Source organism: Echeneis naucrates, chromosome 12 (genome assembly GCF_900963305.1).
Source record: "Echeneis naucrates chromosome 12, fEcheNa1.1, whole genome shotgun sequence".
In the NCBI taxonomy this organism is placed as follows: domain Eukaryota; kingdom Metazoa; phylum Chordata; class Actinopteri; order Carangiformes; family Echeneidae; genus Echeneis; species Echeneis naucrates.
This window is the reverse complement of record NC_042522.1, coordinates 3,508,982-3,536,924: the sequence shown is the minus strand read 5'-3', so window position 1 is coordinate 3,536,924 and position 27,943 is coordinate 3,508,982. Positions and strand designations below refer to the sequence as shown.

Genomic DNA, 27,943 nt, shown 5'->3' with positions numbered 1-27,943 from the left:
TACCATGACTCCTGCTGTGCATATGATGCTATTCTCTGCCATGATCCAGGTCCTTGTCCCTCTGGATCATGAACAATGTCCATCTGAATGCCGCTGTAACTGGAATGTCCTCAGTGTGTCCTGTGCTGGAGTTGAAATTATGCCTGTTTTCCACAGCAGCACAAAGGAGGTGTAAGTACAACATTTTACTGACCTTTTTTACTGACTTCAGACTGTGAGAACCCAAACTGTCTCTGCCTTTTTAGGTGGCTGCTTAGGACTAAACTCCCTTCTGTTGCTCAGAATGCCTTTGCCAAATATGCCAACATTTCACACATGTAAGTTGTTTTTTTTGTCCTAGCACTGCACCTTTTAAACCAAAAACAGACTGTCACTTGTGAGAAAAAGACAAGCAAATACAGAACCTAAGGCTTCTTCATGCAGTCAGTGCAAGACCTAACTGAACAGCACCTCCTTTTATGACTGTACTTGCAACACTGGACCACAACGACAACGGCAGAAGCCCTGAAAGGTTTTGCGAGGATAGTTTTTGTCATTCATGTAGATATTTGCTGTACTGCAATTAAAAGTGTTTATCTTACTCTAGTTGATGTTAATTTCTTTTTAATTAGTATCCTGAGCTGCTGCTGTTTAAATTAAAGTAATTCAAATTCTAATGTTATTATGCACTAAGTTGTCCAAAATAACATTGAAGGGTAAAGGTCCTAAAACAATTCAAATAGAGTTTTCCAGTTATATGGTTTTTCTCGCTTACTGAGTCACAGCGGTGGACTGTACAACTAGGGCAGTCGGCAGAAGGTGCCATTGCTGCTGGTGCTTGTTTAGAAACTGATCATTTACCCATGTTTGATTTAGGTGGATGGGCCTAAAATCCCCGGCCTTCCTAAAGGCTCAAAACCCAAGATATCATTCAGGGTTTCCTTTGTCCAAGGTTTGAGGCTGTAGGTCAGGGGCTTATACAACAACACTAGATCCGAGGTCACCAAGGCAGCTCCCCACTTACTCATAACCTAATTAGTTAAACCTCATCTAATGGGTATAACTGAATCTATTGATGGAGTTTCTTCAGACCAGACATCAAACAAACTGGTCACAGGAGTGAACCAACACCTCACTGCATGACTCCAGCAGTGAGTTGCTACCTATAGAATCATTGTGGAAATGGCCAAACAAATAACTTTTTTTTTTTTTTTTTACAGTCTAGGAGAAAAACAGTTGTGGTCTCTGGAGCTAATTTCCTCCTTTGTGGCGGGTGCACAGGGAAAGTTTATATTACATTGTGAAAGGCTGGAGGGAGCCTGCTTGGTATATCTAGAGAAATAAACAGCACTTTATGACTGGACTGATCACCTTGTTACAATGACAATGCTAAAACGTGTTGGACTGTGGGTTGTAACAACAACCTTGCCCTCAGACTATATCCTACTACAGCTTCAAGTTTGCCTTTATTTTAGTTAAAGTGTCGGACCCCTCTAGTTTGCACCAGTCAGCTGCTAAGGGCCAACTGTGATGACCTAGCTGACACACCAGGGCCATCTGTTTAAAAACTGGGTTGTATTTTGTTTGTTTTCTTGTATTTTTCAGATACATATCTGATGATGACACCCTAACACATTTTGAGAAACATTCTTTCCACAACCTGTCCAGAGTCACCCACATGTATGTTGCCTTTGGTTCCTTACAGAAGCCGCTCAAGTACCAATAAAACAAGTGTGGTCTTTGCTGTGTTGCCTTTGTCTTACAATCAGTAGGAGAAAGGCTACACAACAAAAAACACACTTGATTGTTTGTATCCGCAGACACCTGACTGGTATCAAAAGGCTGTCTTTTATTGACAAAGAGGCGTTTAAGGAACTGCCTGATTTAAAGTACCTGTGAGTTAAATATCTTTGTTTCTAGTTTTATCATAAAAAATTTGTAAGCATCATTAAAAGAGGACGAAACACTAAGTGTGGTTTGTTTCAATGCAGTGGAATCATCAACACCGGTCTCAGCTCCTTCCCTCAGCTGCAGCAAATCCACTCCACACAGGACGATTTCATTCTGTAGAGAGATTTCAACAAATATAAATCTGATATCTTATATTTGATATGGTGTTTGTAATATCTCTGGTAATTATTTTCTACTAGGGAGCTGGTAGAGAACACCTTCATGCACGTCATCCCTGCTAACTCCTTTTCTGGGATAAGTGACAACAGTCTGACTCTGTGAGTACCTCTCTGATGTGATCTTGTGATAATACTGCTCCATCAGGCCACTGTTGCAACAGCTAATTAAAGTGTCTGTTTGGGGCTATAATGTCCTTGGTGACTGGTGACACCGTGGCTACTGCTGATGGGAGCTGCTGGTGGGTTGCTAGTTATGACCTGTTGGTGTTTATCAAAAATCAGAAATTGTGTTTCACTCAGTCTTTCAGATACAGTTGCAAGATAGATTATGGAGCAGGCCCCACACAGACAGGGTTTACCCTGCAGGTTACAGATAAAGGTTTGGTATTTGGATTACATCTGTAATTACTGGTGTGCCAGTTTAGGTGTTCTCTATTTTTTATTTTCGATTTTACCTCTCTTTCAGCTTTTCCCTATTTGAGGTTGCTACAGTGAGTCAATTCTGTGACTTGAACGATTGACTTGGCTACAGTTTTTGCACTTTACGCCCTTCTGATGCAAACCTCTTCTTTATCTTTGGAGGTTTGCATCAGGACTGGCACAAGCCTACCACTAGTTTAACTTGTGGCTGGCTTTGAACCCAGGGTGTCTACTGTACATGCCAAGCATGTGCTCTACCACTGAGCTGGACCTATTGTACCTGGAGTATTTATTTTTATTCTTTTAAATGTATTTATTTATTAATTAATTTATTAATTAAAATTAATTAATTAATTTCATACATTTAGTCATATTTCTTTCCCTCATCTGGACATCATCACTTGTCTTTATAGTATTATTATATTATGTCTTTACCTTTTTGAGGTTTATTTGATTAAAAGAAATGTTTCAATGTTTGACATCATAAAATCGATTATTCTTTATTATGATTACAGTGAAAATACAGACAAATACAAATACAAAATAAAGTTATTTATAACAGTTAAGATTCATTATATTCCCACCTCTCTCTCTTTTTTTTAGCATGCTGAATAATAACGGTGTGATGGAGATCCAGGGCTTTGCCTTCAATGGAAGCAGACTGGAGGAACTGTTCGTCATTTTAAATTATTGTAGTGATATTTTATTTTGAGCTGAACATCGTTAATATCTGTTTGAATTACTTTTGTTTTTGGAGCTGTATGTAAGTCAATGGAAGATGATCTTGATCACTGATATCTGTGTCTGTTCTTAAGTCATCTTCACAGGAACCTGGATTTGCAACAAATAGATGAACTTGCATTTTCTGGTGTGATTCATGGCCCAACTTACTTGTAAGTGAATGAAACTAACAGTCTAATAGAAAACAAACTCATTTCATTCTGGAGAAAACACACAAACTGTATATAGTTTTTACTTTGCTCAAGGAACAGGGTTTGAGTCAGAATCTGAGTCTGGCTTCAGAAACAGAACTATTTCTTTGTCTTTCCAGAGACATTTCAGAAACCAGACTAAGCTATTTGCCTTCAAGTGCTTTGGAAGCCATTGAAAAGCTTAAAGCTAAAAACACTTGGGCCCTCAAAGAATTGCCCCCCCTTGGGGCCTTCCTCCATTTACAAAGTGCTGAATTGACCTTCCCTAGCCACTGCTGTGGTCTTACACTGTTGAAAAGATGGAGAGGGTAAGACAATTTGTTTGTTTTTCACATACCCAAACAGACCCACTGTATACTAAACGTGCTTTACTATGTGGACATTTATAAAATAAGGGCAAATTTTAAGGACTGAGACAGCTAACGATAAAATACGGGATGTAGAACATGGTCGAGGTGCTGCAGGTCTGCAGTCCGGATCAAGCACCTTCATGATTTTCCAATAAAATAAAATAAAATCAAATTTCTATAGAGTACCAAATCAAAACAGTTACTTCCAGGCACTTCACACTTAGAAGAGGTCCAGACCAAACTCTGCATAGAATTATTTAAAGAGACCCAACAAATGAGGGACATTCAAGTGCATCTAAGTGGTTCAGTCAAATTAATAATCTTTACCATCTTTGTTGAAGATTCCAGGAGGCAGTTGTCTGTAACCTAACCCAGACTGCTATTGGGAAGCTGCAGGAAGCCTCCACTGCTCTCTCTAAGCGGTATATGGGACACGGAATCTACCAGCATCTTAAAGATAGCTTTGGTCGAGCCATGGATAACAATCATTATTACAACGCCTGTGTTTGTCCATCTGAGGAGTCTGCAAATGAACTTCTGTTGGACTTAACTACAGAAGATCTCAGTAAAGGCTTTGATCCTTCCCTGTGTAATGAACTTAACACAGATCGTCGCAGACCCTTGTGCAGCCCCTTACCTGATGCCCTGAACCCCTGTGAGGATGTGATGAGTCAATACTTCCTGCGAGTGATGGTATGGGGTGTCAGTCTACTAGCCATCTCAGCAAACCTCCTGGTGATTTTCATCCTCCTGACTAGTAGGCAGAGGTTATCCGTTACACGTTTCCTCATGGGTCACCTGGCATTTGCAGACTTTTGTTTGGGGACATACTTATTGATCATTGCATCTGTTGACCTCTACACACACTCTCAATTTTACCGCTATGCTATTGCCTGGCAAACAGGAAGTGGCTGCAATCTAGCAGGAACATTATCAGTATTTGCCAGTGAGCTTTCTGTGTACACATTAACCCTGATCAGCCTGCAACGCTGGCAAGCCATCTTCCATGCAATGCGGCCAGACAGAAATATGAGGTTACGTCATGCAGCTGGACTGATGTTTGTTGGATGGCTGTTGTGCGGGACCCTTGCATTGCTGCCACTGTTTGGTGTGAGCAGCTACCAAAGAGTGAGTATCTGCTTACCCATGGACACCGAGACTACTGCAGCGCAGGCCTATGTGGTTTCCATTCTGATAATTAATCTCATAGCTTTTATGGTGGTCTGCCTATGTTACCTTCACATTTATTGCATGGTGCACAATCCCCAGCACCAGTCAAGCAAGTGTGACACCAGCATGGCCAAACGCATGGCTGTCCTAATTTTTACCAGCTTCCTGTGTCTGGCTCCCACTTGCTTCTATGGCTTGTTTGCAGCTTTTCACCAACCACTGATGAGCCTCACAAACTCGAAGGTAAAACTCTCTCTTGAGCTGAGTCTTTTCTTTTTGTAAAATCAGGACTGATATGTCTTTTCCTCCACAGATACTGCTGGTGTTCTTCTATCCACTCAATTCCTGTGCACACCCATTTTTTTATGTCATCTTAACAAAATCATTTCACAGAGATATTTTGATGTTGCTGAACCGAATTGGGCTATGCGAATGTCAGGCACAGGTCTACTGAGTCAAGCTTGTCAGTATTAATCCCCCCATATATAGAGAGACACGGTGTGCAGTCCAACAACCCCATCACAAAACTCCTCAACATGAAAATCACTAGGCGATTAGATGTTTACAATGGTGTATGAGAATACCTGATACAAGTCTCCTATCAGTATACCTGGATTCTTCTAATAGAGATGATTTGTCATTCGTAAATGATGATCAGTACTAACCAGTGGGGCAGTGACAAAGGAGGTGGAGGCCTCTGGTAAGGAAGGAAGACAGCGTAAATGTAGAGATAACTGCTGAGTACTGGTGTAATGTAGTAGAAACTACAGGTTACTCATCTAAAAAAGACTTGAATAAGTTTGTGAAAATTGAGTGCTTTTGAAATAATGCAGTAAACAGGATGGAGTACTCGAGTTTATCTCCTACCAGCATACAATGTCACAGTACACCATGTCATTCCTAAATAACTTCTGTGTGAGGTACACATGTAATAATGTAGTAATGACTGAGTACTATTGAAAATTGAGTACTGATGTGAAGATATAGTAATAATTTTGTCATGTCTAGTAAGGACTCCTGTAATAATGCAGTAATGACTATTGAGTGCTGATGTAATACTGTAGTAATGACTACTGAGAACTGATGTAGTATTGTATCCTAGCATGAGTTGTTTCATCATCCCTTAATGATCATCTATGTTAAGATAGAAAAATGTTTCATTGTGGAGTACTGACTACTGACTGTAATAATGTAGTCAGGACTACTGAGTAATGACATAATGTCCTAAAAATTTTGTAATAACTAGTGAGATAAAAATGTAGTAACAACTACTGAGTACTGATGTCATAATATAGTAAGTAGTGCTTGTTACGTATGTAAGAAATCTTAGTGTAGCTGTATCTCTGCATGTTGAACTGAGCAGCTCATTTACATAATATGCTCCAAATGGACAGTTCTACACAGAAGAAAGCTGGTCATTTTCTGTGACAGGATTTCTTTTTGGCCTCCTCTTTATCTCTTTATCTCCATGCATGCTGTGGGGTGTAGCAACTTAGAAATTACTATGTTTACTATGTGGTATTAAAATGAGTGTGACTTTTGCTCTAGCTTGTTGTTAGCCCTTATTGCATCAGAGGATTTTTTTCCCAGTGTTCTCTTGCAGTGCTACTTTCTATCTGTTACATGCTGCTGAGTGTAAGCACCATCCACAAACCCGTTGTCAACCCCGCTTTTAAACCCATCATAATGACATCACTGTGGGAAGACCAGTTTGCAGTCTGCATGACAGAATGAACGTAGGTAGTAATGAATACCCCCTTAAAGGCATATATGTGCATGTCAGCATTATGATGAAAGAAATAAATTCTATTAGTTTTTAATCAAAATTTCAATCATTTTTAATTGTACCCAACAGTATATATTTCTTTAACACCCACTTTGAAAATTTTTAGTGCCACAATGACATACATGACATAAAGTCACAGCCTGATAGGCTTTCAATCATGATCTCAACAAGTAGAATTTACTGCTATGACAGGAAATGTGGGTGGCAGCTTAGACATAAATTGGGTAGCTCACAGGCTAACAATAGCTGTCTACAAAATTGGAAATATTACACTTATTTTCTACAGCATGTCTTTCAAGCCAGTGCTGCCTTGCACCATGCTGCTATATACTGATTTATACAACTTTAGGACATCCACAGCTGAAGGGCGAAGCTTGGGATCCTCTTTCTTACACTCGTCATGGATCTGAAAAAGATGGAAGTGGACCAAATCTCCTCCAGGTACCCTGCCCATAAGGAACCATGTCACATCTGGGATTTTCCAGATGTCTGTCTTCTCATCATAAAGAGGCATGAGATCATCTGAAAATAGCTTCCCTTTGTCTCTGAAAGGCCACAGCTGCTCTGGGGCCACAAAGTCCCCAGTCAGCTCTCTGTGGCCACATTTAACCAATAAGCCTCTGGATTGGTCCACCTCAGGCAATGCATCCAGATCGTTTACTACCACGTGAAAGTCCTTAGTCAGCAGGAACTGCGAGAGTGTTTTTTCTAGGCTGTTGGAGTCACACATGACCCGGCGCCCAGCTGGGCTGTTATGGAGGTAATGCAAGATCGAGACATAGTCTGTTGCCAGCCGCAACCGGGTCTGCCATGTGTTGTGTTGCTGGTGTTGCTCTTGTGCAAGAATAACATCCAAGTTCACCAATGATCCATGTGGGTGATGTTCTGTCACCAGGGTGTGGTTTTCAAGGCAAAACCCCACCAATTGCACCACCTGAGGTCCCTGCAAGGCTTGTAACATGGACAGTCCATGAAGGAAATCCTCAAGGTAATCCAGAGAAGACAATTTGGACAGCGCGACCTTCTGAGCTTTCCACTCGGCCAGATACACCTGAGCAAAGAAAATGTATACTGAGGTTAGAACGTATCCTGCCCTTCACACCTTATCTTCACCTAAACATGGCTGGTGTAAAGGTCCCATTTCAACTTGATATCTTTACTTGAGTGGGAGGGCATTTACACATGTGGGCAAAATTGTTGGTACCCTTGGTAATACCTACATGTGTATTACTTTAACATCACAATTGCTCTCAGTGCAGTAAGAAATACTTAGTTTTAATCAATCCACAGCCTTCATACTGTCACGTGCTACCTGGTTAAAGACCATGATACTTTTACCGTCAGGCTTATACTGACTGATGAGAGTCTCTAAAGATGGACTTGGACTCTGGGTCTGACAGCCGTAACCAATGCTTAGAGCTTTAAACTTATATTCAGTCATCTAGGTGAGGAAAAATTAACACTCTTTGTCGAGTAAATCTTTACCTTCTTGACTGCTCCATGTCCAATCAGCTTCAGCTTGCGTACTTCTGCATTGATCTGTGAACACTGGAGCCAAGGGGTGCAGTTCTTCATGGTTGCAATTTTAAAGTATCGAGGTGCACACTCTATGCGAGAGGACACCACCTGCACATTGCTCTGATAGACAGAGGTCAGGTATAGGTAGATCAAGAAATTGCTAAAGAGCAAAGCAGCAAGGCAGCCCACCACCACTGAAGAACTGTTGCTACCATTATTCTGACCCATGGTCTCTGTATCTGAAAGGGGGAGTAAAAGTGTGATAGGAGACATGTGAATTACGTACAACTCAGAACACCAAAGAGTGACACCTGAACATGCTGGCAACAGTGACGCCCTTAGTGCCTCTTCTGCACTCTGTTTAAGACCCCCCTTTAACATTGTAACACTGAGGCAAATTTTGCGCTGCCTATACATTGCTTTAATAATAAACTACATGATAATGCAAATACCACACTGTGCATTGTCTTTCAATTTAGTTTTCATTTCAGTGTAACATAATCACAAATACGATAGACTATGTGAACCTAGACCTGTTTTGTACGCAATGGGAATTAACTTAACCTCAACTCTTGTACTGAAGGACATGGCGTGGTACCTGAATATTGCCTTTTTATATTGTTTTAAAGTTTCCTGCTCATCCACTACATCGATTTGAAAGCTTTATTACTTTTAATATGACGAGTTTATACAGTCCGTATTGGAATATGTATAAAAAAGGTATACATATGGCATATACGTCTTATTTTCCAAACAAACCGAAATGTGTGGTTTTTCCATTGATCGCTCGCCCGTCAATTACGTCTTATGTGTCGTTGTTGTCTTAGTTTGTGCTAAAATTTGACTTTAATCCAGTTTGAAGTCAAGTATTTTAAATTATTATACTTGAGGCGGAAGAAAACTTTCTGTCTAGACGTTGGGGTCTTCAATTTTAAGAAAGAAGCATAGTATATGTTCGGCAGTTTAGCGCTACTTACTCAGTAACGTCACTGTGTCAAGTGCTTTATTCGGTGTTGATAACAGTTTTAAACAGTCGGTCTGTTTATCGAAATAATTTTGCTATTGCTAAAAATAACCTAAACATCTCGATTACACAAGCCCCGAGGAAAAAATGCGACTGATTCAACCAGTAGTAGTAATCTGGCTGTCCCACCTTGGGGATCCTCAACATTCACTAATGAAGAATGCTATGTTTTTAACAGGACTGCTTTAGAAGTCCTCACAGGGTCTGGAAGTTGTAGCTTCACTTGTAAACTGTTCTTATCTTAGCACAAATCAACAAATCAACAGCCCATCCTCAAGCATGGACCTTTACTAACATACCTGCACAGATTCACATGATTTTATGGTTCAGCAGACGACGTCCACTGCTAGCAGAACAGTAAACACGCCAGGAACTCCCCCAGCAACAAAAAGGGAAACGGCTTCCGGATATATTTACAAAGTAAAAGCCCACAAGTCCTATGTTTTAAACGGCCTACCGTCAAATTTTACGGCCCAGCATGTATGTGTGTGCGGGTGTGTAAGTATCTATGCTTGTGTACGTAAATTTATGCTTTTATTCTGAAAAGCTGAGAGTATACGTGATACTGGTTGTTACCAACTAATCACTCAGTTGTGATACTGACCAAGAGACTGAAAGACGCCCAGCTGCATCGAACAGGTACCGTTCATCTGATTTTATATATCTAATTTTTAATTTACTGCGAGCTACAGTTCAGACATATTCACTGAAGTTGGTCCCAGCAATTCGATGATCAATCTGTCAAAACAGACAAACGTAGCCAAGACAGCTAACGTTAGCTCCGGTCTTACACTAATGTGGCAATCATTATTACAAACGAGAAGCTTAGATCAAATCTAAGTCAGGGGAAACTTGTAGCTGCTTGATTTTCATGGCAGTTAGTTTTTTTTTTCCAGCGGTCAAATTTTGCATCTTAGCAAACAGCTACGTCAGTCAGTTAAAATGGCTATTGTCGCTTCCTGTTTAGTAAGGACGTGACATCTGTTTATCCTTAACGTAGTCCATGCTGTAAGAACATCGTCTAAACGATAAGTGAAATCATATTCAAGCCGAAGCAATAGAAGTCGTTTTGTTTTTATTAGTTTCACATTTAATCCCACCCGAGCCCTGCAGATTAGTATCCCAAGTAATACGAAAAGCAAAATGAAAGTAAAATGAAAGCAGCAGTCGGAGGTGCGATGATGCTAAATGGTATTTAATGAGGTGTAGCTGTGGACATATTGGGTATCAGCCCTGGTGAATACGTGCTGAGGTCGATCAGAGGCACGAGCCCTGTTTCCATAGTTTCATCTGAGCTCAGGGAAGTGTGACGTCAGATCAGCTCTGCCCTCCGCACTCGTCTCACAGACTTCCACCATGCTCTGTCAAGAGCGATGAGTAACTAGCCATCTCTTCATGGCACTGAATCTCTCCCCTCCACCTGCGATCCTCTGGGTTTCACACTGACCGAGGGAAAACTGAAGCAGGGTAGATTTTGCCTCTGGCTACGGTTAAGTGTTTGAGACCACTGTTAAACAAACAGCATGATCTTGTATTTGAATGAGATGTTTATATATGATGTTATGTCTTGAGTTATAAGCTTTGCAATAGCGCCATATGAAATTAAAACATATATCTATCTGTGGATATCTTATTCACATCTTGTTTTCATTTTTTTCCAGAAACATCAGAATATTTGTAGCAGTATGTAACAGATGATTTTACTACATTTATAATTATATTAGGCAGGGAACCACTCACTCATCTTCATCCGCTTTATCTGGGTCGCGGGGCTGCTGGAGCCAATCCTAGCATACACTGGGCGAGGGGCGGGGTACACCCTGGACAGGTCACCAGTCCATCGCAGGGCCAACACACAAAAACAGACAAACAACCACTCACGCTCGCATTCACACCTACGGTCAATTTAGTCTCCAGTTAACCTATACATGAATGTCTTTGGACGGTGGGAGGACACCCACGCAGACATGGGGAGAACATACAAACTCTGCACAGAAAGGACCAAGGCTGGGAACCGAACCTGCAACCTTCTTATTGTGCTAAGCACTACGCTACTGTGCAGGCAGGGAACCATTAATATAAATTTGGTTACATGTCTGCCTGAGGTTTGTTTTGTTTTGTTATAATAGAAAATGAGGAGGAAGGGGTACAGAAACGCATACACGCAGAGAGTGGGAGCAGTTTTAACCACTGTCAATGCAGTGCAATATATATATTGTGTAAATTATGGAAGTTGTGTGTGAAGGTAACAGTGAATAGAAGGAAATAATGATATTTGTGTATATTCAACAAAATTATTATCATGTAATTGTGTCAGCTTCTTCCAGGTCAGAGAGGATAGATTTAAAAACAAATAGTTCAATGAACCCTATGCACCATATGAACCAGGAGGAGATATATCATGTGTATATTTAATAAACATATTATGGATAATTCTTTTCAACAACATGTAGATAGTTAAAAAGCACTAACAGACCTGGATATGCTTGGATTTGTTGTCATTTCTTTTACAGGTGGTATCTTCAGACAGACTTTTAACCATCTTATCTGGTAGGAGGACCTTTCAAATGTAAGACATGCTGAAGGACTGAAGTCCAGCAGGGGTGCCACCTTCACCTCATTTGACATCTCTACTCCTCAACCAAGCTGAGTAAAGAACCAGCAGTGACACTGCTGTGACATAGTGGTCACTGACAGTCTTTCACATCTGCAGCCTAACAGTAGCAGCCAAACATACTGCAGGCTTAACAAGCATGATGGGAATCCCTGTGCTCTGTGCTGTGTTGCTATTATTCATCTGTCACAATCAAAGTCTGGAGGTAAAACAGCCTGTGTTTGGGTCTAAAAGGTATGGCATTTTACACTTAAGTGGATTTTTTTTTTTTAACTTCTCTATGTGTGCAAAAACACCACATACAAGTGAAAAGCTTTTACACACACTATTAACTGTTTCACATACACAACTGAAAATTCTGTTTCCAATTAGTATAAGCAGTATAAGAGTAGGGTTTTACTGTTATTTTAAAAGCATACTTAATACCTATTTCTTTGGGGCAGCAAATGTCTGATAGTGACTGAGCACGTTTTCAAGCAACACTTGCTGGAAAACAGTATATTCTAGGGCTGAATGATTTGGGAAAATAATCTAATTACGACTATTTTCTCCAATAGTGCGATTGTGATTTAATATAGGATTTCTTCAAAATCATTATTTTTCCTCTTTTTTCCCCAACCAAATGCTGTGAATTATTTTAATATGGCCAACACAATATTTGATACATTTAGTATAGAATCTTCTTTCCCATAGGCTAGGTGTCTGTTAGATTTATAAGTTGTCACAAGAAGATGCAAGAGTTGAAAAATAACATTTTATTTAACAATATGTCTATGAATATTCTCATTCATCCAGGTCATTGTTCCGTTTCGTGGGCAACTGGACTTGTATTTGTCTATGAAGAAGTTTCGCCTCTTATTCAAGGGGCTTCATCAGTTCATGCTTTTATTTAACTGCTCATTACAGAAACGTAAGAGCAACACATCTTTGGCGTTGCCTTTATGTACATAACTTAAAAAGTCATTGAAAGGAAAAAGGCACTGTTTTATAGCGTGCACTTTTCAAACAGGCCCGGTCACCGTGCTGAGAGGCACCGCATCTTTAGCAGTGAACTCGCTTATTGCCCGAGTGATTTCCCCGTGCCGTTTAGAACTGCGCTCATATGGACTGACTTTCAAACATGTCGGGCAATGATGAATGATGTCTTGGGTTTAGTGTGTGTGGTGCACTGGTGCTCGGCATTTTAGCTATACGACTGTCGCAAATGGCTTTGTGGGGGGTTTTAAGTGCTGGAATAGGTTTGTAGTGTGGCCTCGTGAATTATCAAAAGCAGCGCGGCATGTTCTGCACGGTACCTGACGCTGCGCAGCATCTTCCTTTTTAAAACAGAAATAATTCCACCTCGCTGATGTGCTGTTCCTAATCGAGACTAAAGTCTCAGTTGAGCCATTTTCTGACTGTTCCGTCGAGTCAGAGGCCATTGCGCAACAGGTTATGGTGCAGTCGAGTTGTCCGTTCTGCGCGCGCGTCATGTGAACACTTTTTTACATGGCCACAATTAATCGTTCAGCCCTAGTATATTCCTGTGGCACCTGGGGGGTATACAAGTTCAGATATATGTATGCTGCTGAGCAGGTTGTCATGAGCTGCTAGACAACAAGTCACCACAGATCACATTTTTATCTTAGTTTCTCCTCCAGCCTGATCAAAATGTTTTCAGCTGTATTTATAAGAGCATTTTACTTGTATGTGTAATCTTTTCACTTGTTTGTGTGTTGTACATGTGTATACATATGTACATGCATGGTCATTCAATTATCATGGATAAATTGCTAAAACTAACAAGTCAATACAATGACAGAAAAGGGAGTCAAACAAGTTCTTGAAAATTACTGTGTGATCAGTCTTATTATCACCATTGACTGAAATCAGGAGAGTCATGCTTCACAGCATGTGTACATAGTCAAAGAATTTATGAGTGTAATACACAGGAGAATGGACCTGAAGCTTGAATACACTTTGCGTTATATTTAAAAACCTTTATTTTGAGTAAAAAACTTGTGTCTTAGCCTCAGACAGCCTGAGTGATCATGATATGGTCTATTCTGAGAGAGACAGGAGTGGAAAACCTCACTCAGATAGTGAAAGTGACAATATCATCAACTACATGGGTGATTATGATACACAGGATGTACAATATTTTCAGAGATCCACTTCCCTTAACTATTTAAGCAATATACCATGGCCTAAAGTGCTGTATTGCTTTTATAAAATGGTTATTGATAATGGAAATATGAAAGAGGAATACACAATCTATTTCATGTATTTTTATTTAGTACAGTAATAATTACATATTATCCAATAAAAATAGCCCCACTGTGAAAAAAAATAGTCCCACCTCTCCTGACTTTAGCTCGTCTTTTCTTTGACTTTTTTTCAGGAGAAAGTCACTGTTCAATCCACTCCACCGTTGTCAACCCTCCCTGGAGGTGAAACTTAACCTTAAACATGTGAATTCAACTAATTTAGCATATTTGTTAATTTTGTCAAAACACTACTGCTAAGTTTTGCTACCTACTATAACAGTTGGTTGCTGTCATGGATACATTGCCGTTGTTGTTGACAAGGCTTTAGAATAGTAGCTGTATAGTATAGAATAGTAGCTCATTATCAGACTGAAGGATTTCGCCTTTCCAGTTTATAACAAAAGATAACCTTGATAATCTATATGATCCATACCCACATAGATTTTTGGCCTCCAACACAAAAATAAAAGTCATCAGACAGACATCCAGACGTCCAGCTCCTGTGGCTGGACAGATGTCACTGATGTTCATGACCTAAAGAAACAATCTTCTTATTGTTACACTGGTCTAAAGTTTATGTCTTTGGTCTGTCTAGGTGAATATCAGTTAGTGTTTCTTCACCGGGCCTCAGGTGTCATTCATTCATTCAACTGCTTATCTGTTTCTGGGTCGTGCAGGGTGCTGGAGCCAATCCCAGCTCACACTGGGCGAGGGAGCGGTACACCCTGGACAGGTCACTAGTCCACCGCAGGGCCAACACACAGAGACTTATTAAAGCTGCTTTTTAATAAGAAGCAATCTAATTGATTCCACTGTGCTACTATAATTGAAGCTGTTCTTTTCATCAGACCAACTGGATCTCTGAGCCGAGAGGCACAGACTTTTTTTTACTGTTCTATTGGTTAGTGGATAGGAGACAATTGCATAAATGAAGGTGATTGGCTGAGCTAGAGTAAAATTACATGGTGAGCCAATCAGAGGCAGAGGTGGGCAGGTATTTTTTACAGAAACTCAAACGCATGCAGAGTCAGACACACAACAAACGACACAAGTGAGTCAGTCAATGAGAAACAGGAATGGCGAGCCCAAATAATCCAAAAGTTGCTTTCTTTAAATGGAAGGATAGCTATTACTTTTCCCTCCAAGAAATTAAAGGAATGAATGGAATTATGAAATGCATATTATGCCCTGGACAAAAGTGCCTTTCCACGTACGTGTCAAGTAATTCCAACTTACTCAAATGTCTTATACCATAATTTCTGGACTATAGAGCGCACCTGAATATAAGCTGCACCTGCTAAATTTAAAGAGAAAAACTGTTTTGTACATATATAGGCCGCACTTGTTTATAAGCCGCAGGTGTCGGAAATATGAGAGGAAATGGCATATGGCAGGAATTATGTTACACAGAAAGATTTCGCCTTTTCATCAGATTGATCGACTTTAACTTGAAAACTGGATCATATCAAATCAAATCAAATCAGATTTATTTGTATAGGTATAGGTATTTATTTGTATCATATGCATCGCTTTGTGTTTTTTCCATGATAAGGGTGTGTGCATGAAGTGCAAAATAAATGACTGATCTGAAGAATTTAGTGTGGGTGTGTTCACTTTAATGCAAACAATTTCATTGGTCCTCTGTGACCAGTTTGGTAATTTCATTGGTCTGATGTGATGCTAAATGTATTGGCGGCATGAAGCTTGTTACCCGTAAAAATCTATAAATCAGCTGCATAGTTGTTTAAGCCCCAGGGTTCAAAGCGTGTGAAAAAAGTAGAGGCTTATAATCCGGAAATTACGGTAATTGAACATGCACATGCATTTTAAATTAAAGAGGGGTGGAAGTGGGCTTCAAAATCCCAACACATTTCAGCATTTAAATTTTTATTTGAAAGTAACGCAATAGTTACTTTCTGAAGTAACAAGTTACTGTGATAATTTGTAACTGAGTAACTAATTTAGTTACTTTGGAAGAAGTAACTAACAACTGTAACTAATTACTTTTTTAAAGTAACTTGCCCAACATTGGTGAAGTGGTTACATGGACTGAAAAAATAATGGTCTATGAAAAGTGTGTGTTTTTAGATGTGTCTTCTGTACTTAGTTGTGTGAGTCTGTACTTATCAGTAATTCAGCAGTAACTGATAAAGCTGTGTTCTGTCCTAAAGGTTATCTGTGTCTTTCTCAAAGGTCTCAGGAAGATGTATTGGTGGGTCCCAGCAGTTGTGAGTCCAGGACCCAGCAACAGGTCTTCACTAATCCTCACAACTTCTCGGTGGAGATTCGTATGAACAGTGTTGCCCCTGCCGTGGTGAGTCTGCCAATATTTGGTAGCTGATCAGGTGTATTGAGGTTGTGTTTACAGACTTCCCAGAAAACCTCACTGTCACTCGCCTCTCAAAGATGACACACAGGAAATGACACATCAAACTGTTAACTCTATTAATCAACAATCAGTATCTTTGTGTGTGTGTTTTTTAATATTTTAGTCGGACACTTACCTGTGCATGGCATTTCCGATGCCAACTCGAGATGCATATATAGGTGAGTATATCTTTTAAAAATACTGACAGGTGAAATCACAGAATCTAGGTCTGTTCTGTCAGTCTGAGCAGGGGATCTGCCTCTACATTTATCAGTCTTTCTACTCTCACCTTTTTATGTGATGTGATCCAAGGTAACATCTGCCAGTGTAGGGTCTGCTGCAGGTTAACAAGGGTGATCATGAAATGCCAGCGTCACAGGGAAAGAGCTGGGTGCTGGCTGCTCAAAATGGAGTGTAGGTGTGCTTGTCATACGGGGTTAGGGTTAGGGTACGGAGATCATTGTTCCTGTATGTGTGCTCTTTAGTGTCTTCGTAATTGTGACACTAATAGCGGTGCACAGGCAATTTGATCTTTTACAATTATCTCAAGAGCAGGCAACAACAAAAAGACAATGCCACACTGTGCTTTAAGGTCCTCGTTATGCAATGTTGTGATCAGTAGTGTCAGATTTTGGCACTTAAATCTAATACAACCAGTACAGAGATGTTCATTTTCTGAAGCCACAAAGGGTTCATGGGTGAAAGAGCTTTAAACAGCACAGTTGTGGCTTAAAATATGGAGTTGGTTGCTGGCGGTTCCATTGTGTTTAGGTTTGTGAGTTGGTATGTAAATGAGGCTAGAGTACTGTGTGTTTATTGAGCAGTTTTATGCCACATGTACTTCATCATAGTTTCTTTGGTGTTAAAAACTTTAATGAGGTGCCTCTCCTCCACAGTGGACTTCATACCTCATGCCAGTATGGACACAGTCCATCACATGCTGCTGTTTGGATGCCAGACTCCAGCCTCTACCAGGAGCAATTGGTAAGACCCCTCATTAGCTCACAGCCAAGTGCTAAGGTCTGGATCTTATTCACTGGTGAAGTGAAGAGTTTCAATACAAAGCTAAAGACTTTTTTTATCTGGCAACATGAATTTAATATGTGTGTTTGTACCCATTTCCACTGCTGTAGCAGTGACAAAGTTGCCATTAGAAAAGTCATTTCATGTCATAGAAACATTTACCGAATAAAAGTTGTAATATTTTCTTATTACTTCATAAGTCAATTTGTGTTTGATGTATTCACATTTCATCCCTTCAGTTTATAATAAAGCTGGACCTATCGCAGTTTTATATTAACAGCAGGTACAATGGCCACAACACATGAAAGATGATGTTCATAGTGACAAACCCACAACTTGACCAACGCTGCTGCTGTTTCCCTCAGCTTTGTGGAGCTGCAGATTCTTTACCTCTACCTGATCAGTCAGAATAAGATCAGCTGTAAATAGTATTCGTCCTTAACTGATCAGTCAGAAAGAAATAAAAGATAAAAAGAGATCAAGGATGATGACTTGACCTCACTTGTTCATTTAATGGTGATCACTTGTCATTGTTTACATATTGTTATGGCCCTTTAGGAGGCAAAGGACAATTTTAAGTTAAAAATTAGAATGCTTTTATTGTCATCATACACTATATACAACAAAACTCTGTAGTACAAACACAATTATAAAATAAGAAAAATAAAGTAAAAAGTAAAGGGTATGCAAAAAAATAAAGTGTATAGAATATATTTACAAAAGGAGCCAGTAAGAACATATGCACAGAGAATTACACAAATTACACAACGGTGTAAATGAATAATATTGAAAACTACTGTAAAGTACTTTTATTGCACTTGGGTGGAAGGTGTTAATGAATCTGGATGTGTGCACCTGGATGGACCTGTACCTTTTCCCTGAGGGCAGAAGTGAGAACAGGCTGTGTCTGGGGTGCGAACTGTCACAGGTGATGCTTTTGGCCCTGCACAGACATCTGGTGATGTAGATTTCCGACAGAGAGGAAAGCTGAACTCCTATGATACTCTGTGCTGACTTCCTGACTCATTCCAGAGCCTTCATGTCATCCGGAGAGCTGCTCCTGAACACCTGTAGAAGGACAGCAGCAGGCTCTGGGACACGTTGACCCTTCTCAGTGACCTTTAAAAAGTACAGACGCTGCTGTGCCTTTTTCACGAGGGCATTGGTGTTAGTGCCCCATGTAAGTTCCCGGGAAATGTACATCCCCAGAAACCTCAAGTCACTGACCCTCTCCACTAGGTCCCCTCGGATGAGTGGGGGGGGGATCCTCCCTCTTCCTTCTGAAGTCCAGGACCAACTCCTTAATTTTTGAGGAGATGAGTGCCAGGTTATAAAGTTTTATATCCATAAAACATAATCTTTCAGGTTTCTCTAGGACCAGTCCTTTGTTATGGATGTGTCCCTCACACTGCAGCACACGGCTTTAATTTTTGTTGCTCTCTCGCTTCCACAGTCTTCATTTTTTTCGTCTGCTCAGCCATAAACCAAAAGTGGTGTTGATCCCCTCATTTGTTTCTCCAGGGATTGTGGCAGTGTACCAGGTACATGTGAGGATGAAGCATCCATTCTGTATGCCTGGGCTCGGAATGCACCTCCTACTAAGCTGCCGAAAGGTTTGTCTGCAAAAGACCTCACAAGTAATAAAGTTCTGTCTTTGGTTTCTGTTCTCTGTGGTCTCATGTCTCTGTTCTCTGTTTCATCAGATGTTGGTTTTAAAGTTGGGAAAGATTCGGGAATGTCCTACTTCGTGCTGCAGATCCATTATGGAGATGTCAGTGCTTTCAGAGGTCAGCCCAAATGGAAGTTTTTTTTTTTTTTTAACTGATATTCATGTATCTTGAGTGAACCAGGGCTGTAGAGGTAAGCAGTGTCACTCCTGAGCCAATAGGAAAATAACACTGATGTGTTGTGTAGACGACAGTAGTTGCCATGCTTTATTTCATATGTAGATATGTATAGCATATGTAGTGTAGACATCAGGACAGGTACCACTTAGCATCCCAGGATGTTTAGGTCAAAGTCCCCATAGCTCTGGGTGTAAGTGTGGAAGACAAACAATTTTCAGTGCTAGGATCTAAACCAGGCTTTTACCTAATGTTCTCACAGGTAACTCAATTATATATCAATTATCAATAACAAAGGGAGCTCTGATTCTCAATGTTTTTTTTTTTTTGTCGGTTCAGCATTTGTTTTTTAAGTGATTATCCCTCATTTGTGGTTCATTTTGTGCCATCACAAGTTTCTATTCTACCACATATACCTACAAGACTAATTTCATTCCCAACATTCTCAGCTACGCAGATTAAACTCAGCTCTGTTAGCATTTGGCCCAAAGCACTACTGTGGTTCAGCCTCACCGAGCTACATTGGCTGTAGACTCCTCCTTTAAGAAAGATCCTTAGACTATTAAGCAGCTTTAAATCTCCTGGCTCTCCACTGTTTACTGACACATTCTGAAAACTCTTTGTTTGATTTCACAATGTGTTTCTATCTTATCCTTAATATTTTATCTCTTCATCTGATGTCAATAATAACTTAATAATAATGCTTGTATGTTACTGTGTTGCAGATCACCACAGAGACTGCTCTGGGCTTACTTTAAAGATGACATCCAAACCGTAAGTCCTAACATCTAAAATCATCTACTACTCTTAACGGGGGGAACTGTTTCAGTGTCCTCTAATGGTACTGTGTTCTCCTCAAAGGCAGCCATTCATAGCGGGGATATACCTGCTCATGTCTGTGGACACAATCATTCTTCCAGGAAAAAGAGGTATGTTTTCCTAAATCTTTTGGTTTCAAATTGTTTTAGAGATTTGTTTTCTTTTCAATGGCCCACACTACTAGGGTTGACAGCATTGTGATGGGGCAGATATTCTATACTGTAGATCCACTATCTCCCATTAAACACTGTTTGGATGGACACACAGGTGGTCTAATTGCTCCTGAATGTTGTAAGAGAAGGAGCATCTCTTTGTCTTCACAAAAACACATCTCTTCATAGATGTCTGTGAACATTCTCATTCGTTCATCCGATACCTATCCAAAGGAAATTGAGTCAGCTAGTCTGATGAGCTTAACCTAGTCAGAAAGGTGCAAACTGATGTAGCATTTTGAATAAAAGGCGAAACGGATAGTGAACCAAGGTCAGTTGCACTTGACTCCAATATCTATGGACATCTCTTCACAGACCATGCCTCTTAAATCTTTCAATGGAACCTTTCCATCCCTGCAGTTTGACCTACATGCATTTAGTTTCCATTTAGATACCAACACTAATGGAAAAAAACAAAACCTTGTTCACCCCTAATCTTAAGCTGAAATTCTGCCATTTATAGTATAATTATAACAGGTTGCCATTTCATTGCAAAAAACGCAACCACGTACACACACTCATTGTGTGTTTTACACCTGAAAACAGACATATATTGTATGCTGTGCTTTGGTTTCACACATGGACATAATTAAAAGTCCATAGAAGTAAATCATCTCTGCAGGAATTTAGTAAATAATGTGTGGCTGTTTTAAATAACCTGCTTTGATTGCCAGGCTCCACTCAACACTGCTTAGTCCTTTTAATTATTATTGCTTTCAATGTTTGTGTCAAGTTTAACCACCCAGTACTCGGACAACACAATCATACGCTCACAATATGTCCTGAATATCAGGACACAGAGGCCTGCTGTTTGTCTGGTTATACCACTCTGACATGTCCCACTGTGGAAACTGTGTTGTGCTTTAAGAATCTTGCCTATAGCCTACAATTAAATGAACTCAATAAAAATGAGTTAGCATTAAAATACTGATAATGATGATTAATCCAGGCAAGTGACATGAGTATTATTCTAGTAAGTTATTAAGGTCACAGGATTAATACAATAATTCTTCAGGTGTCTCATTAAATTAGAATATTATGAAAAAGGGCTTTTTTTTTTTTTTTTTTTTTTTTTTTTTTTTTTACAGAATCTCAGAATTAAGAAGTACAAATTTTCTAGATACATTGCATACAGGGTTAAGTATTTCAAGCCTTTTTTGTTGTCTTTTGGTTGTTTTTTGGGCTATAGCTCATGAAAATCACAAATCCAGTACCTCAAGAAATAAGATTACATCATTCTGAGGTGGGTTAAGTGACCCGTCATATAGTATAAATACCTGATATTTCTTAGACTAGTTTAATACTGGCAACCACAATCATGGGGAAGACTATTGACTTTACAGCTGTCCAGAGGAAAATCCTTGACATCTTCCACAGTAAGGGGAAGCCTGAGAAGATCATCATCTGAAGGTCTGGCTGTGGGCATAGAGCTGTATCACAACATACTCATGAGAAGTGTGGCAGGAAAAGTGCATAAAACGCCAACACACATGCACACACACAATTGACTAACAACATCACATAATACCAAGCCACTCATGAAAGTGCTAAGGAGAGAAAATACTGGACTCTTGCTCAGTGGTCAAATTTCCTCAAGTGATTTGGGGCCATGTCATTGGCAGTATGTATGTTTACATGGACACAAGTAATCGGATTAAAAGCCTGACCGGAAGAAAAATGTTTAATGTAAATACCCCAATCGGAAGATTCTAAGCAGATCACATTCCTTCAAAATTTCCTTTTGGTCGAGATGGGTGGGTTATGCCAATTGTTGATCCGATTAGTGTGCATTTAATGTCTGTAAGCATGTCCGTAACTGCGCACATCTGTTACATTGGCCATACGAGATGACGCATTTCCACCTTTACTACCTCTAGCGGAAGACGACGGAAGTAAGACAGAATTGGACTGTATCGGACACAATTACGTTACGCTATGCTAAAAGACCCAAGAGAGAATTGAGTGCACAGACAAAGATACTTTTCAGTAACATTTCTGTAATGTAAAGTCCCTTTTTCATTTAGTTTAAAGAATATACCAGGATAGATTACATTTGTATGAACTGTACACAGAAATGATCAAAACAACATTTTTTAAAAGGCTTGAAATATATCATGTGAGATACATTAAATATGGGAAAGTTTCAATTTTTGAAATGAATGATGAAAACAAAATAATTTTCCTGCTGATATTATAATAATACAAGAAAATTATATATAATATTATAATAATACAGAAGGGCTGACATAAATTGCAAAAATGTCAAAGAGGGACTTGACAACCTCCTATTTGTCTTAGTTACCAATGCAGACATCGCCTGTGAGTACACTTCATATCCTATCTACCCCTTCGCCTTCAGGACCCACACACACCACCTTGGTGAGTAAACTCAGCAAAATCTTAGTTACTATCAGTGCTGGTCTGGATGTATAATAATTGAAAATAATTCTCTTGAGCTAAACATGCTGAATCTATAAAATGACAAGATGCAACTCAATTATGATTTCTTACTATATAATGACATTTGATTTGATTGGATTAGATGTGTGTCTCTGTTATAGGTAAAGTGGTTAGTGGCTACAGGATCCGAGATGGGAAGTGGAGCCTGATTGGACGACAGTCCCCCCAACTACCACAGGTATGACATTACGTCTGTGTCAGTGTCCCACCAGCTGATTAGCTAAAGGTCATTTAAGGAGCTCACTGACAAGCTTGGATATTCTGCAGCCATCCTTCCAAAGGTTTTTTGATATCAGAAATGTATTATCTGGCAAAATGACAGAGTGTAAAATGGATAGAAATCAGTGGTGGCTCCTGCTAAAAATTCTTTGGGGGGTGCAATTTACCTTTGGCATACATAGGGGTGTAATGGTACACAGAAGTCATGGTTTGTGCAAGCTTGGCACAATGGGGAAAAAAGGAAGGTAGAAAATAATGTTTTGGTCCTTTTATTTTGAAAAATGTGAGCGTCCAGCAATGGTTCATTAGCCGTAACTTTTAGTGAAGCAGTTCAGTTGTGCTGCAGTGAAAAAAGAAAACTACATAAAGTAGGGTTTAACATTTTAACAACACCACTGTTCTTTTGTATTGCTATTTTTCTTCCTGGTTTGGGTTCAGTTTGTTTTACACATGGGCAGCATGGTAGTAGGTGTAGTGGTTAACGCTGTCGCCCTGCGGCCTGGGTCCTTTCTGTGCGGAGTTTGCATGTTGTCTGCATGGTTTTCCTCTGGGTACTCTGGTTTCCTCCCACTGCCCAAATATATACATGTCAGGGTTAAATGGTGATTCTAAATTGTCTGTAAGTCTGAATGAGAGGGTGAGTGGTTGTTTGTCTTTGTGTGTTGGCCCTGTGAAGGACTGGCAACCTGTCCAGGGTGTACCCTGCCCTCGCCCAGAATGTTGGCTGGGATTGGATTCAGCACCCCGTGACCCGGAAATAGCGGTAGAAGATGGATGGATGTTTTACATATTAGAAGAAATAAAAACATGAAAATTTCCATTGTTCCATCTGGAATTTCTGTTATTTGCCAATATAACGTTTCTTCCTTTTAGATATTTGATAATATACAAAATCTGGGAATTAACTGTCAAATCACATTCGATTAAAAAAAAAAAAACACAACACGATACTGATCGCTGATTCGCTGCTGATGTTTCTTGGACGCATACGGGACACACACAGAGTCCCGTGTGTCCCGTGAAGAATCTACTTCAAACCAATTAAAAGAGAGCCTCAGGTCACATGCTTATCAAATGTTCAAGGGCTTACACTGGATTCTGTTTTACCGCCATCCTTTACTTCAGGTGAAGTGAATAAAATAAAAACCATTTTAGAATTAAATAAATATTTAAACAACATTTCATTGCTATAGACAGTCACCCACAGACTGAAATAACACCATCTTTTAATAATTATTTGTATCTTAGAGCATGTTTGTTTTTTCTTTTGATTGATGTGGGCAGTGCCCCAGCAGCCTTCACTGACCAGCCACCACTGGCAGAGATGTGAGGAACAGGGACTTTCCAAAAAATTCTGGAAAATGAATGCCTTCGATACACAATTGCTCACTGTCTAATGAGGCACAGACAGGAAGTTCAACAAAAGAGAATCTGAAATATAGTTAAAAATAAAAACAGACCAAGTACGAAATTCATGACAGTGCTAACTTAACTCAAGTGTTTTATATTGTGCTAATCTAGACTTTCTTGGCTTTCTTAGATAATTTAACTTCCTGGAACCTAAAACCAGTGATGCCAAATTAGAGTTTGGCCTTTAATTTGCTCAGTGTGATTGGTAGAGATATATTTGATCAAGTTGAAGTAAAAAATTGTGATTTATTCTGCTCCTCTTCCAATGGGACTCTTCAGTTCTAACAACAGTTGTGGAGTCCCTGACCTCCTAAACTAAAGAAGCCCCTTGATTAAGCTGAAAGGTCCTCCAGAAGTCTGGTTGCTTTGAACTCAGTCATTCAGGTCGTTGTAGTCTGAAATGCCCGAGAACCTACTTAGATATGCCATAGTGCCTTGAATTTTCAAAACAAAAAACTATTTTGGGGCTGCTGTTAAAACCAGTAATAACTTGCATGATTGTGTGCTTTCACCAATATGCAGCATGTAGTGCCTGCCCGCGATTACCAAGACCGTTAACATCAGGAAAAGAAATGGCTCTAACACACACGATTATCACTATTTCTCCCCAGGCCTTTTATCCTGCCAACGAAGAGCTGAATGTGAAGAATGGAGACACGATTGCTGCAAGATGTGTGTTTACTGGGGAGGGCAGAACCTACAAAACCTACATAGGGTGAGTTCTGTTTTAAAACCCGATGTGACAATGAATAAGTATGTCACACTGTCAATGACCTGTATCTGAAATCCTGTTCTCTTCAAACCATTTGAATAACAGATGAGGGTTTGTTTTCCATGTGTATTTGAAGGTCTACAGTAATGGCCAAAAATATTTGTACCCTCACACTTCTGTTAAATAATGCACCACTTCTAGAAAATTGTTGCAATTACAAGTGGACACATTGCTGGCTGTTTAGGGACACTCTTTAACTGTTTCCAAATGTTTCATTGTCCTGCTGGCAAACCTATGAAGCAGCTTTCTGGCAGTGAGCCTTACACGACATCCCATTGCAACCATTTTCTTTTCTTTTTTCCTCTTCTGTCAACAGTCTTATAATGCACTAGCAAATCGAGGATAACCCCACTGCTGACAAAGACATAAAAAAGACATACTTAAAAGTGTAAGGGTGCTAGTATTTTTGCCCATGGTTATGTTCCTCCTGTATACCTTGTGCTACTTTACTGGCAGGTCATTACTCTTTGGGGGAGGGGGGCTGACATAAGGTGGCGGGGGGCACACCATGAACAGGTTGCCAGTCCATCACAGCGCCAATACATAGAGGCAAACAGAGACAAACAACCACTCACACTCGGACCTCAATCTATTATCCCCAATCAACCTAAACTTGCATGTCTTTGGATGGTGGGAGGAAACCGGAGTACCCAGAGAAAACCCACGCAAGCACAGGCAGAACATGCAAACTCCACACAGAAAGGCCCCAGTCCCAGTAATTGAACCTGCAACCTTCTTGCTGGGAGGCAAAAGCGCTAGCAATTATGCAGCCTCTTTGGGAGGTTTTAAATTTTCCGTGTTCTATGTCTCTGAATAGTGATTATGTGCTTCATGGGTAGGTTTTAAACAAATTTATATTTATTTTATTAGTTTGTTTATGTTTTATGTTTTTTGTTTTTCATCACACTGTGAATGTCCATGAAGTGAGCATAAGAGTTTGATAAAAGGTCACTATGCCACACAAAACAGGTGTTGGAGTATTACAGGTTGGGGGGAGGAGTATAACTTGTGTTTCGTCCCATTGTTTTGTCTGTAGTGGCACCTCTGAGGATGAAATGTGCAACTTCTATATTATGTACTATATGGACAGCAAACATGCAATCCCCTACATGAGCTGCATTGAGACAGGCTCCAAACAGCTCTTTCGTCATATTCCAGCAGAAGCCAGTATTCCCATCAGAGTCAGTCCAGCTCACATGAACTCAGTGGTGCACATGGAACACTCAGCAGGTACCAAGACACATATAATCCCCCAAAAGGATTCCATGCTTGTCTTCTTCTGTTCAATAGGACATGATTGTAAGATTTAAATACGTTCTTCCCTTAAAGATTTTCAAGATAACAGATCCCTGCTGGGCACAAACAAAGCAGACCAATTTCAGGATAAAGGTGAGTTCAAGGATAATAATCTTTACAACTGGCAATTACAATTGCACTGGACTGGATAAGTAAAGCACAAAAACCTTTCACTGAACCTAAGGTCCTGAGTTTTGATCTCCTGTTAGGTCCACACTGAGCACCAGTCTTTACAGACTGTTTTCTGGCCTCCAATTTTGAGCTTTTGACCCCTATGCCAGCTACCTCATTCACCTTCAAACTCACCCAGTACATGCTTAATGTTTAATGAAGCTAACAGAACCACATCATCCCCAAAGAGTGGTAGTTCTGTGGTCCTGGACTATTTCCTCCTCCTGGCTGTGTCTTCAGATCCAAACAGGAACAGTGAGGTGTGAGGCTAATATCAAAGGAAGGACAGCATGAGAGGCAATTAATTTGAAACAAATGACTGTAAACATTTGGTTAGCTAGTGGCAGCATGCGTCAAGTTGGATGCAGGCAAACACATAATGAAGGAGTGATGATTTCCAGCCATTTTTCTCCCTCTATGCATCCTAGAGGCAGAACTCAGTTACACCTGGTGCGTCTTAACTCAAATATCTTTCCTAGTTTTCCTTCTGTCCAGCATACAAGTTCATTAAATAGCAAATACACTGGGCCATGGCTATGTTGGACTAAAAATTACGTGAGATCAGGTCATTGTTGGTGTACTGGTCACTTAGACAGTGGGCCGTGATTGAACAATAAGAATTGGTGTGTTCAATCTGTTACACACAAGCAGAGCTGGCTGTAAATGTTTGCATAAGTCAAGTGAAACATTAGAACCAAAAAACAGGGTAGAGTCAGTCTAGCAGGACTGAGACTGACTGAAGTTGGAAGCTGCTAAAGGAGGTCTAACAAAGATCTATATTAAGCGTATGAAGTCTGTTGTAAATGAGTGATTTTAGCATTCAATGTTTAATGATATTACAAAAATGTTAGTGGATCAAATTGTTCTCCATTTATAGTTAAAGGGCTGAATAGGGGTTCCCCTGCACCAAATCTTTTGAGTGACTTTGTTCTATTTCTTTCTTCTGGAGCACCTGGATTAGTCATGTTCAGGCCTGATCAGTCAAATGTTGTGGAGACTGTAATTCTGTTGACTTAGACCACCACCCACCACTCAGACAAAAGACATTGAAGTCTTTTGTCCAGACATGCAACTTTCTCCTCCCACCCATACCTCTCCTTGCCCCTTGCAGCTTCTAGCAGCTAATAATAATGTGGGAGGAAGGGGCAGTGGACCAGAAGTGTTCATGTGTTGATTGACAC

General features: G+C 40.0%; 3 protein-coding genes across 5 annotated transcripts in view; 2 read left to right on the top strand and 1 right to left on the bottom strand.

Moving 5' to 3' along the window:
* The first annotated feature begins 4 nt into the window (after nucleotides 1-4).
* Nucleotides 5-5,434, top strand: LOC115051644 (thyrotropin receptor-like). The gene is made up of 11 exons (XM_029515163.1): nucleotides 5-171; nucleotides 246-317; nucleotides 1,585-1,659; nucleotides 1,800-1,874; nucleotides 1,971-2,045; nucleotides 2,130-2,207; nucleotides 3,132-3,200; nucleotides 3,344-3,421; nucleotides 3,580-3,768; nucleotides 4,152-5,223; nucleotides 5,294-5,434. Exons 1-11 carry the CDS (start codon nucleotides 5-7, stop codon nucleotides 5,432-5,434), a joined length of 2,091 nt encoding a protein of 696 aa, XP_029371023.1.
* A 1,359-nt stretch (nucleotides 5,435-6,793) lies between these two features.
* On the bottom strand, nucleotides 6,794-9,687 carry pomk (protein O-mannose kinase). 3 transcript variants are annotated; one of them, XM_029516196.1, is made up of 3 exons: nucleotides 9,608-9,687; nucleotides 8,252-8,523; nucleotides 6,794-7,817 (listed from the first exon to the last, which is right to left on the bottom strand). In XM_029516196.1, exons 2-3 carry the CDS (start codon nucleotides 8,510-8,512, stop codon nucleotides 7,047-7,049), a joined length of 1,032 nt encoding a protein of 343 aa, XP_029372056.1. In that variant the 5' UTR covers nucleotides 8,513-8,523; nucleotides 9,608-9,687; the 3' UTR covers nucleotides 6,794-7,046. The 3 variants fall into 3 exon arrangements, with proteins under 3 accessions (XP_029372056.1, XP_029372057.1, XP_029372055.1); XM_029516197.1 differs by having other exon boundaries at nucleotides 8,252-8,404; nucleotides 9,608-9,646; XM_029516195.1 differs by lacking the exon at nucleotides 9,608-9,687 and having other exon boundaries at nucleotides 8,252-9,600.
* Nucleotides 9,688-9,811: 124 nt separating this feature from the next.
* The window catches only part of LOC115052457 (peptidyl-glycine alpha-amidating monooxygenase B-like), a 39,824-nt gene continuing 21,692 nt past the window's right edge, over nucleotides 9,812-27,943 (top strand). The window contains exons 1-14 of the mRNA XM_029516565.1: nucleotides 9,812-9,947; nucleotides 11,863-12,156; nucleotides 16,362-16,482; nucleotides 16,661-16,715; nucleotides 17,433-17,520; nucleotides 19,081-19,172; nucleotides 19,263-19,346; nucleotides 20,129-20,177; nucleotides 20,265-20,332; nucleotides 22,733-22,813; nucleotides 22,996-23,072; nucleotides 25,135-25,238; nucleotides 26,332-26,525; nucleotides 26,625-26,684. Of these exons, the coding sequence (XP_029372425.1) occupies nucleotides 12,062-12,156; nucleotides 16,362-16,482; nucleotides 16,661-16,715; nucleotides 17,433-17,520; nucleotides 19,081-19,172; nucleotides 19,263-19,346; nucleotides 20,129-20,177; nucleotides 20,265-20,332; nucleotides 22,733-22,813; nucleotides 22,996-23,072; nucleotides 25,135-25,238; nucleotides 26,332-26,525; nucleotides 26,625-26,684 (1,168 nt within the window). The 5' untranslated portion in view covers nucleotides 9,812-9,947; nucleotides 11,863-12,061. The remainder of the gene's footprint in view (nucleotides 9,948-11,862; nucleotides 12,157-16,361; nucleotides 16,483-16,660; nucleotides 16,716-17,432; nucleotides 17,521-19,080; nucleotides 19,173-19,262; nucleotides 19,347-20,128; nucleotides 20,178-20,264; nucleotides 20,333-22,732; nucleotides 22,814-22,995; nucleotides 23,073-25,134; nucleotides 25,239-26,331; nucleotides 26,526-26,624; nucleotides 26,685-27,943) is intronic.

Coding starts and splice junctions, on each gene's coding strand:
- LOC115051644 (XM_029515163.1), top strand. CDS start 5: ATGACTCCTGCTGTGCATATGATGCTATTCTCTGCCATGATCCAGGTC. Junction 1,660..1,799: donor CTGTCCAGAGTCACCCACAT/GTATGTTGCCTT, acceptor TTGTATCCGCAG/ACACCTGACTGGTATCAAAA. Junction 1,875..1,970: donor CTGCCTGATTTAAAGTACCT/GTGAGTTAAATA, acceptor GTTTCAATGCAG/TGGAATCATCAACACCGGTC.
- pomk (XM_029516195.1), bottom strand. CDS start 8,701: ATGTATAGGCAGCGCAAAATTTGCCTCAGTGTTACAATGTTAAAGGGG. Junction 7,818..8,251: donor GACATGGAGCAGTCAAGAAG/GTAAAGATTTAC, acceptor TTCTTTGCTCAG/GTGTATCTGGCCGAGTGGAA.